Below are 12,634 nucleotides of genomic sequence, written 5' to 3'. Positions count from 1 at the left end.
ATTACCACTGTAATATCTGTATGTTAACCTAAAAAACAGCTTAAATGTGAGATAAATGAAGTGAACATTGGACAACTGGACATTTTTGTTATGTCACACAGAAGTCATCCCGATGGCTTCATTTGATTAATGTGAAGAGAATCTTTTTTCCTGCATAGTTTTTCTTCTTTCATATCCACACTAGACTCTCAAAGACCCAGAAAAACTGTATGCCTATCATTAGTGAAAATACTAAGTGCAACCTCTTTGAAGCATACACCAGACTTGGAACACAGATCACCTGCTATTAAAGTAGCAAAAGCAAACTTGGACAAAACTAAATCCAACTGCATCGGGCACTCAGGACTTTCATTATTCAGATTTTAAAATGGGAAGTTTTTAGTCTCTTAACTGTACAGGATCTAATAATGTTGATAATTTGTAAGAATCCAACCAGATGCCAGTTGAAACTACTTCTACCGATCCTCCTGGAAGACATGAGAGGAAGGACAGATTCTGCCTGTGGCTTCACTCATAAGTCTGCAGTTTGTTTGCTGGTAAACAAAAATTAAAATGAAGAAAAAGACATGACACGGTCAGTTATTTAAAGGGAGGGAAGTCAAATTCATTGTAGTTCAGGTTTTGCTTTTCGCATGGTTTGATTTCACTGCTTAAGAAGCAAAAACATAAAATAACCAAGAGATTAGAAGTTTCCCTTTGCTTTAATGCAAATAGCTACAGACACAATGCAGAAAAAACAGTTTACATACAATGAAATACCTAAAAACAAAAAAAAAAAATCCAATATTACCCCATCTCTGATAATTAATTCTTGTGTAAAATAAAGGGAAATGTCAAAATACAGGCTTTTCAACCTTTACTGCTGCATCAGTGCAGTCACCGCTGGATGAGACTCAGTGGTTTATTTTAGAGACGTCTTCATGTTTTCTACATTTCGGCCAGATTGGACTCGCACAGTATGGCTATGCTCCTCTACTGCTAACCATAGGTTAGTAAGGTTTTAAAATGAAAATGAGCATTGCTGAAGAAGAAGAAAAGAAAAATCTAAGGGTCAGGGGAATGCCTTTTCCTCAGAGGGATTTGTTTTCACTTTTAGTTTTCCAAGCTTCAGTGCAAAGCCATCAGTCCAACAGTTGCACACTACATAAACACAGCCCAGAATTCAAAATAACGAGCGCAAAAAGAGTCCTGGTTTTCATCTCAGTTAACTGCTAATTATGTTTGATCTAGGAAATAAGAATACCCATCATCCAACCAGAAATTCCCCTGTGATGTGAGACTTGGTGCGCCACACTCTGAGACCCTCTGAGTTAAACACCAACAGGCTGATTATTTCTGTTTGGATAATTGTTCAGTCCAGGCACAGCATCAGAGTACGGTTTTAATCAGTGCTTCTCCTCCCTCCCTCAGAGTCACAGGAATGAGAAACTGGACTGGCACCAAGCAGCTGTTTCTATAGCAGGCCTTCACTTTGCCCGCTCTGGCTGCCACAGTTGGGCTTTGGCCAACAGCCAGAGATACTCGGCACTTGTGGGACCTTTAATTCATCTGGGAGTCCGCTGAGTGTTCTCAGTGAGACATTGTCCCCGCTCTTAATCTCAGCAGCTATTGGCAGAATAATGAGTTCCTCATTGCAGCTCATAATCAGCTCAATATATAGAAGAATAAAATAAGCAACAGACGCTATTTAACTACTTAACTTTATCCTCCTGGTTCCTTCAATGAAACCCAGAGACAATTTGTTGTTGCAGTAATGGAAACTTTTGTTCAACCCTTTAAGAAGGAGAAATTGAAATATCTAAAAATGTAGAACTTCAATACTTTGGTGTCATTATTTCCTAATTTTAGAAGTGGTATTTCTGGGGACGGATGTGGCTCAGTTGGCAGACTGGTCGTCTTTCAATCGGAAGGTTGCAGGTTTAGTTCAAAGTGTTCTTGAGCAAGACTCTGAACCCCAACCTGCTTCCATTGGATGGACAGTGCATCATGCATGGCAGACAGGCCCACTGGTCCAGGCTGTGGACTTGTAATAGGGAGACTCAATCTTGAGCTCATCAACAGAAGCTATGAGTGCACTGTCTTTATTTTTTCCACAACACGTACACCTGCAGAGCGCATACGTCAAATTTCAATACCAGCTGTGAAATCAAAACAAATATATTTTGAAAATGTTTGTGAATGTGAAAAAAAAAATTGTTTTGTTCTTACTTTTGGATGCTTTGTCAAAACAAAATCCAAGTTTTTCATTCAATCAAGGTTGAATAGTAGCTTAACTTCCGTCACTGTTAAATGAGCTACGTTCCACACATCTAAATCATGTCATTGTCTGCACGGTACAGAAACTTCAGTAATTATGTAACGAAAACTAATGACGAAACTTGGAAGCGAGAAGATTTTTAGTGAAGGTCAACTACGGGATTCCACTTGTGTTCCAGTCACAGTCACCTCAGCGTCAGCAGAGCAACTCATTTCCTTTGGAGCCTCCAGCAGCAGCCTGGGGGTCCAGGTCCGGGTCCGGGTCCAGGTCCCCCCCTCCCCCAGGGAGCTCCACTCCTCCAATGCTAATGATGTATAAACAATCGTCCCATCTCTATCCCACCACATCCCACTAGTGGGCCACACAGAAGGAACCCGAGGAATCCTGGGAGTTTGGCGACACTCTCACAAGAAGCAGGAGGGGTTTTTAATCAGTTCTGAAGAGCAAATTATGTGTTTGAGTCAAGAAACCTAAATGGATATAACACTGTGAGGCCAGTGGCTTCAAATACTACTGTTAGATCAGCAGGTGAAAGCTGTGGGTCGTGACTTGGGCTCTTACCTGGCCGTCTCCTTCCACTCCATCTCCTGCCCGTCCACAGACAGCAGCTCATCCAGCTCGGTGAAGAGCTGAGGAGGCGCCGGGCCATCGTCCTCTTCCCCGAGGATGAAGCGGATCCTCTCGGCCGCCGGCGAGACTGCAGAAAGAGGGAAAATGCTGCGGTTCATAACCTGGCAGTGATGCCCGTTGGGCAGCGGTTTGCGCCCCGGCTTCTCGTCCTCGGCCGGAGCGTTGCCGTTGACCTCTGGAGGAGGTGGAGGTGGTGGGATTTTCACCACAACCTCCTCTTCCTTCTCCTCAGTGTCCTCCTTCCCCTCCTTCTCCTCTTGGTTATTGTTGTTGTTGGACATTTCGAGAAAATGATCCCACCCTTTCTTGCTCTTCGAGTCACCTGACGCAGGTTTGCTAATCAGACAGCAAGTTGACCAAAGGACCCAAAACAGCTGCTAGATCCTCATTAAAGTCTTGGGTGGAAGTGACAGCCACTCTCAGCTGCTCGCTCCGGCACTTTGTGAACCAGGTGGGAGGGGGCCGAAGGGGTTTAGGGGGTCCCCTCGCTGACAGTGTCCCCACAGCCAGCCCCTTCTCCCTCTTCGCCCCCACCTCTTCGCTGTTCAAACAGGCCTTCGCCATTGGCCCTCCAAAGTCTTGGCAAGTTGCCCCGGTGCCCCTCATTAACAATTAGGAAATGGTCCACAAACTGGCCTATTCTTCAACCGTGGCTTGGCTTTCCTTCCCCTTTTCCTTCTCATTTGAATATTTAGAGAGCAACAAAAAGCTCAGTCCAACACAATTTCAACAATCTATAAATATGTTGCAGAGCTACTCAAACATGCTGCGAGAGGCTGACATGACTGTTCAGACCGGCGTCAGCGATAACCGAGTGTTCAATGAGACGGCACACATCAATGGAAGTGCTGTTACACAAGACACAAGACTCAAGCTGAGTCTGTTTGGGAACACATGATGCAAAAAACAAAACTGGAAACGTCTCAAATCTCAACACCTGCCAAATAAAACAGATGAGCAACCAGAGGAAGTTTGTAACAAATCCAAAAATGTCCCAATCAGCATTCAGTGACTTCAAATACTCCCCTCCAAGCAAGACTTCAAACTGACCAAGGTGCTTAGAATCAGAAGCTCTGAACTGCATGGCCACTGTGTGGAAATCCAACCTCCATCGACGCCAAATTCCCATTCTCTGAGGCGCCCATCGGGGCTGCTCTGTATGCCGCTCCAATCCCAGGGGCGTCTCAATCCCAGCAGCTCAATCCATCCACGGGCAACAGTTCGGGGTTCAGCATCTTGCTCAAGGGCACTTCAAAATATGAGCCAATGGGTGGTCAAACCTGAAACATCTTCTGATGCGCGATCCAGGCATCATGTTGAAGAAGTGCAGTGATCCTGTCTACCAGAGGGCCAAACACACCACCTAACAATAGAGCGTCCAAATTACTGTCACTGCATGAGTCAAAATGCTTGTATTTGATTTTTTTATACCAGGAAATGCATTTGATTTGCAGTTACTCCTTAAATATAGAAATCAACATCTTGTGGTTATTTTGATGTGTCTATGGCTGCAGAAAGGCAGACGGGGGCTTCAAGTCACCCACCTTTAGAGCTACATGCTTTATATCAATCCGCTCCTCAGTGGCCATTTCCTCAAGTGTCAAAAGTGAAGGGATTTCCAGAAACTCCAGACACAGTGAGAAGGCCATGGGTTCAAATCCAGGTTGAGTATTGTGTATTCATGGGTCCTCTCTGAATGTTCTGGTTTCATCTCACAGTCCAAAAACACACATCTGATGAAAATGGAGACTTGTCCCATGATGGGCTGATGCCCTGAGCAGGTCTGCCTTCACAGTGACCGACTCCACCGGAGAAATCAAATGTCCCAATAAACACTGCACCCAGGATAACTTTATCCACCACATGCTTGAGCTGCACAATATATTGCAATCTTTACCATAATCATAATGTCAACAGATGCAGCATGCAGGACATCATGCGTAACACTGTTTCCATGCACTGTGTATTCATGCGTTGAAAATGACGACTATTTTGTGCACTGACAGTCTAATTACTGCATACCAGTTTGCCATAAGATCGAACTCAGTAACGCAAAGATAAAACAACAACAACAACAACAACAACAACATGTGATTTAAGAAGGAAGTAAAGAAACTGTTTGTTGATTGAAAAAAAAACAAACTTCACAAGCCAGTGTTTCAGAAGAAACAAGCAAACAGCACGGCCAGTGTGAACAGGAGTAAGGAAGAAGAGCACTGTCGATTGGAAGACCAACCCTCAAAGCACAAAGACATGAACATCATCCATATAAGTACTTGTATTTATTTCAAACTAGGCTGTTATCTCGACACTCAACATTATTGTATGTTTATGTAATATTGTGCAGCCTTCATTCATTCAGTGAATCGGTGTGACCAATACAGTTTCCCTCTTTACTACGCCGTCACAACAGCAGGTACGTGGCAGACAAGCAGCTGGAAGATTACTAGGTGGGAGGGATAAACCTGTCTGACCACAACAACACACAGACACACAGACTCGCAGCAGCCAAACTAACCACAACCTGCTTAATAACACGCTGGGAGGAGTAATTTCCACATGCGTTTCACACACTCAGCTGACACCGACACTCAGGGTGATTACAGTAAACAGTCAAAACAAGCTTTAAATACCTATAGGGCCAAAAACTGCATGCAGACATGACATATAGTGAAAGAGAGGAGCAAGGAAACCACCTATAGTTCAGGTTTTCATTTGAGAAACATGTAGAGAGTCGAGTAGACTAGAGGAAGACCAAAGCTGCAATTCTATGAATAGTAAACTGCATTATTTGGTTTTGATTTCTGAATTCAGGTTTTTTGACCATTCTCTTTTCACAGATGCATGTATGAATATATCATCAGTTTCAGGAGGCTACTTCTCTCTCCCAGCGTGGCTGCGCTCAGCACACAGCGGTCCATGAAGGCCTCAGCCCCATCCCACAGCTTCGGGATGTGCTGAAACAGGGATTTTCAGTCAAACCATCCTGTCTCACATCGGTGTCGCAATTCAGAAATGCGCTACAGAATAAAAGGCTTCAGATTTTCACCCAAATGTTGTGGAAAGCCTTCTAAGAAGAGTGGGTGCTGTTAATGCTCCAATAAGACTCCACAGCTTTGTAATGTATTCCTGAAAAAAGCTGAGGTGAATGTATTGAATTCACAGCTGGTATAATTCATACACAACTGCTGTAAACAAAGCATCAAGTGTGGGGCGGTGGTGACCCGCAGGCTGGGAAGTTATTTTGTAACCTGGAGTTTTCTGGTTTGCTGGTCACACTTTGGGTTCCTGAGTAATGCCACAAATCCCCAACTGCTCCGGCTGTGAGAGGAAGAACATCCAAACACACATAGTCGGTTGTGGCGATCCCAGAATGACGCAGAGAGTCACAGCAGAGCGGAAAGACAACAAATCACATCTTGAATTATTTGAAATTTGAAACCGGTTGTGACAAGAGCAAGAAAAGATAGGAAAATCTGCCATCTTTTATTAAAAAACAAGACTATTTCAATCTCAATCGCCACATAATCTCAACCAAAAGGTTGACACGTCTACTTCTGGCATCAACATGACCTTAAGATGACATGAAAATGTGAATGCAGTGAGTGATTCCGTTAGTCCAAAATCACCAAGAAAAAGTGCTACAAAGGCCCTTGCACTCTATTAAATATCCAGCCAATATTTCAAAATATTAATTTCTGTCTTCAACGATATATTTAGCTTTTTTGCAGATCATTATTGAGATGAAAAATTTCCTGAAATTTTTTTTTTTAACTGTTTAACATTAATGTTAGTGTCTCCTCTCTTCAAATTGAATAAAATTAAACTGATAGCATACATACTGGCAGTAATGAGCTGTGAAATAGAAAGAGAGAGAAACAGAAAATAAATACTGTGGTTAGGAATTTAAAATGAAGCTAATAAAAACACATTTCGAGAAGTGAAAAATGAGAATTGAATAAAAAGAGAAATGCATTAAAATTATGAGAATCCTGCAACAAACATCAAATATTTGGGTCCAAGTTCTTTGAGAACTGGTGAAATATGGTCCAATTTCCTGGTGTTTGTCCGGATTGTTGCAGCAGTGATCAGATCAGCTGAAGCTGCCTGATTGATTCTTTAAATAAGACCTATAAAAGTGCTGTTAGAGTAATCTAGTAAACTGAAAATGAAAGCATGAACACGTTGTTCTGTCTTGTTGAACAGAAAACCCTTTACTGCTATCACGACTACATACTTCATGTTAGATGTCTGAACGTTCATTGCTTTATACCCGCTGCCACACATCAACCGAAGTATTTTCTTATGAAATAGTTGAAATTCATGAACATCTCTGCAGGACTCAGACACTGAAGCGACCCTCAGTTGCCTGCTGTGGCAACCAGCTCACTCGAGGCCCTCGTTCGGACCTGTTGAAGCAGACAAGAAATCCTTCAGCTGAAAGTTGTTCAGGATCTTTCAGCATCAACACTCATTGTTGGCAGAGAGGTTCGTTTTCCAGCCTGAAGGCTGAAGGTTCGATCTCATGTTTCACTCGAAGCGTCCTTAAGCAAGACAATGAAACTCAGCTTAGGCCCATTGGTGTGCCACATGCACACGTTTGCACGGTACGTAAACACGATGTAGGGCTGTGTCTGAGCTACAGACGCCACTGATCACAGCGATCGATCAGGGCCTGGCGCAAACACTACAGCTCCCACAACTACAACGCTTTGATTTGTTCAACATTCCATTCTGTTTTCTGCAGCGACGTCTCCCCTGGATTCAAATGAGGTTGTTGGAATTTCCCCAAAATTTTCTTGCAAACTAGTTACTAGGCCTTTTTTCAGTCCGCTCAGATTGTTTCAAAGGGGCTGTATCATGCAAAATTCACTTTTTGTATGTTTTAACCTTGTTATACAGTTATGTACTCACCAAAAACACCCTCAAAGCGTTTTTTCAGCCTCTGTGTTTGAGCTGTCCTCGCATTTGTGCTGCTCAGAGAGGCAGCCCCTCCCGCACCGTGAAAACGCTCTGTTTCCCATGTTGACGTCACACGGAGAAGATGGCTCCCCTGAGGCGCCATTTGCCTCCTCCCCCCACAGGCACTTGGCAATGAGCATTGCTGCTTTTTGTATCTCCGATTACGGAGATAAACTTTAACCATCGTCTGAAAGCAACAGTCAAGCAAGAGCAAGAGTCTGAAGGGTCTGAAGGGTCTGAAGGGTCTGGAGGGTCTGGAGGGTCTGAAGGGTCTGAAGAGTCTGCGCTTGGTGAGTTTCTAACAGGAAAAGACGTTTTCACGTGTCTTTGCCTGTAGAGAAGCTAGAGCTAAAGAGCTAAAGCTAACCAGTGTATTTGTTTTGAAGTGCTGATTGGTTGAAGTAGCTGTCAGTCAAAGTCCACAGGGGGAGAGGCGGGATTTCAGTCAAACAGAGCGTTTTCTCTTCCGGGTTTCAGAATTAGCCCCAGAAAATCTTTTATTTCACACAAAATGACTTTTCCTTAGCGCCAAAAATAAACTATTACCATGTTAATGCCATTTCTAGGGTTTGGACGAGCTAAAAAAGCAGGATACAGCCCCTTTAAAGATACCCTGAGGAACAGCACTCAATCTTCTCATGTATGGTTTTCCAAGTCTGCTCAAGATTTTAGAAACTGTCTTCATTTGTTTTGTTTACATGTGTGAAGTTAATCTGGACAATCTTACAGCAGCAAAAGCCTCAGGTGTCCCGGTTACATCTGGCATTAAACCAAAGGGCCGGGGACCTCAGCTTGCGAACCACTGCTGCAGCATACAGTGCTACGCGTTGTTAAATGACGGACTTCCACAAGGCAGAATCATGAGAAAGCTGATGCAGGCAATCTAGGAAGCAAAGCAGGCTGGTAACAAGCAGAGGGTGGCTGCGCTGTCCCACTTGACCAGTTGCTAAGAGCGAGGTGGGAGGATGGGTGAGGAGGGCTGGAGGGGGCAGAGTGAAAGCAAAGAGGGGTGAGAGCCGGCACGAAAAGGAGGGATAGAAATGAAAATCCCATCGTTCAAACGCAATTTCAAAGCTCTGTGTGCTCTCGCCAAGAGCCATGGGCACACAAAGAGGACTTTGTCCCAGCAGCAGAGGCTCATGGGATAGGGGATGCAGGAAGAATGCCTGCTGCCCGGCAGAAAGCTCAGTGTGACTGCCACTAAAGGCCTGTTTAGTCCCACTCTTGACATGCATCCTACACAAATACCTTCCATCTTCCTCTGACTTTTCAGAAAATTTCAGCTCAGTGCAAACCTGGGATCTGATGGCAGGTTCATTGTTCGTGGATGAACATCGGACAATTATCTCATCATAGTAAGAAAAGAAAAAGAAAAAAAAAAAAAACAGAGAATGGTTCACATGCTCTGATGTCCAGCGTTCAGTATGCAGGGCAGTGAGCACAGCGGCGGTGAGCAGGGACCGGCTGAATGCAGAGTGACACCCTGAGGCTGATTCATTATGGCCGGACCGTCCAGCTCCGCTATTTTGTTGTGATAGTCGAGGTGGCCGAGCTCTGAAGAGAATGTAACAGACGCCAGCTGGGGGGAAAGAGATGAAATCGCCAGCGTGTCGGATGCTAGTGTGCTCAACGTAAAGCCACGTTTGCAATGTGGCGGGATGAAAGTCATCCAAGGGGGCCCGAAACCCCCGCATGTGGCTCTTCAGCCCGTCTGGACTGGCTCCCAGCAGCTTTTAGGTGGAGGAGGTGATGGAGGGGTAAATGGTACTACCTTATAGGTATAACACCCCTATTAATATATATTCCTACAGCAAAACATGATTATATCAAGAGCTCTGTCACAGCAGGCCTCGCTTACTTTGCTCTCCCTTACTTTATGAAATAAATCCTCGTTTGTGTACAAGCAAAGTTTGGAGGTAATCTCAGTAATCCAGTCTGAGAGAACATTTGATCCTGGGAGGGGGAGAAAAAAAAAAAAAAAAAAGGGAAGAGACTCGTCGAAATGAGCAAGGGTCAAGTCGGCATGCAGCGGTGGACGGAGGACGCGTTCCCTGCAGAGGCCATCTGACCAAACAAGACTCCTCCAGTCCAGACAGGAGGTCTTCCCCGGGGCAGCCGAGCTCCCCACAGTCCAGCGCTGAGAACAGCAGGACGAGAGGTGCGCTGCGGGCCGGGCAGTTTCTGCCTTCAGACAAACTCCTGCAGAGTTGTGTTTCAGCTACATGAACAGTAAATATCTTTTAAAAGGGGCCGTAGAAGATAAAGAGAAACTGTTCAGTTCAAGATGCTAATATGCTGTAAATAAACAAGATTTTGAAGTGAGCGCCCAGTACTCCTTCTGGGGAGGAACCACTAAATACCCGCTCCCTCTGCTGTCTGCACCGGAAATATTAGTCGCTCTGTATTTCGTCCTTGTGTAAGACGCTGTTTAGCTGTCATGCAGCCGATATTAAAGACATCACATGTGTCTGTATGTATGTGAGCTGCGCAAAGCAAATATCTCTTTTTTCTGTGGGGGAGACACTGACCCACATGAGGGAAGGCAGTTTCCTTCTCTCTAATAGATTTAAGATCATTTTATATCTCTTAAATCCTGAGACAGGCCTGTCCTCAATCTGTAATTGTGTGTGTGTGTGTGTGTGTGTGTGTGTGTGTGTGTGTGTGTGTGTGTGTGTGTGTGTTATTTTCCGAAAATGTTACTTCATTTTCTCACACTTGGCTCAGCAGGATTAGACTTTTTTTTTTTTAACGTCTTGAAATAGGAAGCAGCTCACAGACTGGAAAACGTGAACGATTTTCTGTTTTTCTCGTGCGTCTTGCTGCTCATGTCTTTATGAATGACTGAAAATCAAGAACATCACTGATACAGCCACTCAAAATTAGTCAAATTCAAAAGTTTATTCTCACAGTCTGGATGACATTAAATGTTAGCAAAACCCTTCACCAACATACATTATCACTTTTTTTTTTAAAGGAAAACACAATATTGTCAAAAATTCAAAATGTTGAAACTTCACATTTGGATAATTTTTAGGCTGTCTGACTTAATATTAGTTCCAAATTTCAGAATGAAACAGCTGAAGTGTCAAACTGAAGCTGAGCTGGACTCCTGCGTTCAACTAGTTATTTCTCAAAATCTGTTTCATTTCACTTTAAGTATGTTAAACTGTCCTTTTGTTTTAATAAATTTTAAAACAATTCAGTCAATTAACAAAAAAAGAAATTGGATATGCATATTATAAAATGAATGAAGGAACTAACTTTTGACTGCTTGTACAAAGAGTTTGCAAACTTCTTCCACTAATTGTTCTTCTTAAAACTGTCACAAGACGTCTCTAATCACTGGTGTCATTAAGCAGAGATCCCAATCAGGATGCTTTGCCCCTGATCCTGATCTGACTTTTCAAATTAGTCTTCCTAGATCCAACTTTGTTTTTTTTCTTTTCTTTTCTAATCCAACATGTCTCTCACACTCGGGAAATTCATCTGGTTCTTGTGGACACACCGTCTGAGAACTCTGCCGCATGTTGATTTTTTAGATGTCCTAAATTTGTTGTCATGAACTGATCTCATGTGTCTCCACCTATTGAAAGACGGGCACTGCACAGACTGCAAGAGGCTGCTGGGCTTTTTTTTTTTTTCGCTTCCTCCATTGAGACGTCTCCACACTGCTGGCCTTTCAGGTGCTGTGTTGCTGACGCTGTTGTTACATGGAGCTTTATGTCCTATACAGCAGCTAATGGTAATTATTCAAAAATCAGCTGTACCAATCGGTTCAAATTGCTCAAAAAAACAAGCTAAAATCAGACCAATCTGTTCCTGCTGAGCACATCAGGACTACTCTCCACATGGCAGCCGCTCATCAATCCCATAGCGACTCTTCAGAAACCACCGCGTCTCCATCTACTTCCTGGACCTCCTCTTAAAACCTCAGAAACTCTCCAAAACGTCGTCACGGCTGCACCCAGATGGGCTGCCTGCAATCTATTCTGATTGGATTTCCATCCTAAATAAAATCCCTGCCTCATCAAGCGTTTGTGTACAAACGGCGAAATCCAGTTCGGACATATTTCAGTCCACTTGTCACATCATGTGCAGGCATGCAGGCTCGTGTAAAATTACATCAGTGTGGGGAAAAGGCTGTAGCCTGCCTCATTACTGGATCAAACAGAAGGCGAGGACTCGGTTCGAGGGAGCGGCGTTACACGGAAATCCGGTGTAAGAGCGGAATTACACACGTCTTCCCCCAAATAACTGCATGTTATTGTTGTAGGAAGATCCCCGTCTTCAAAAACACACAGATGTCCATCAGCGGTTCAGCTCTCAGAATCTTTAAGGCAGGTGTGTGAAAAGACCGGAGGGGATTCCAGCTGACAATCCAGGATTTACTTCATCATCATATGAAGAAAATCCAGTGTCCGACAGTCAGAGTGCTGAATTTCAGAGTTATAGTTCTCTCAGTTTCTGACTTTCAGAAGTGGATGTTGTTAAAGTCTTTATACCCTCAGACTGATTCTTCTGAGCAGCAGTCTTTTCTCAGTCCATTAAAATGCTTTAATTATCGATCTTTTAGCTAAATAACTCCACCTTTCTTTATTATTTCAGTCCATGTTTTCAGTGTTGCTTCATTTCTGCTCGTATCACCTAAACAGTGTGACGACCACCGAACAAATCAGAAACAAACAAAGTTACATTGACAAACCGTGTTATCCTGTGGTTTCCTCTCACAGTTAAAAAAAGCATGGCTTTGGGGCTGATTGCCAGTTGACTCTAAACGACCTGCAG

At 43.7% G+C, this 12,634-nt stretch overlaps 1 protein-coding gene across 2 annotated transcripts in view; it reads right to left on the bottom strand.

Annotated features, from left to right (window-relative positions):
- LOC115397941 (electrogenic sodium bicarbonate cotransporter 1-like) overlaps positions 1-12,634 on the bottom strand; it is a 61,734-nt gene that overhangs the window by 33,113 nt on the left and 15,987 nt on the right. For both annotated transcript variants that reach the window (XM_030104485.1, XM_030104486.1), the window contains one exon: positions 2,819-2,954. In XM_030104485.1, the coding sequence (XP_029960345.1) occupies positions 2,819-2,954 (136 nt within the window). The remainder of the gene's footprint in view (positions 1-2,818; positions 2,955-12,634) is intronic.

Source organism: Salarias fasciatus, chromosome 12 (genome assembly GCF_902148845.1).
Source record: "Salarias fasciatus chromosome 12, fSalaFa1.1, whole genome shotgun sequence".
In the NCBI taxonomy this organism is placed as follows: Eukaryota; Metazoa; Chordata; class Actinopteri; order Blenniiformes; family Blenniidae; genus Salarias; species Salarias fasciatus.
Note: the sequence above shows the minus strand (reverse complement) of the source record. Positions and strands in the feature narration are given on the sequence as shown.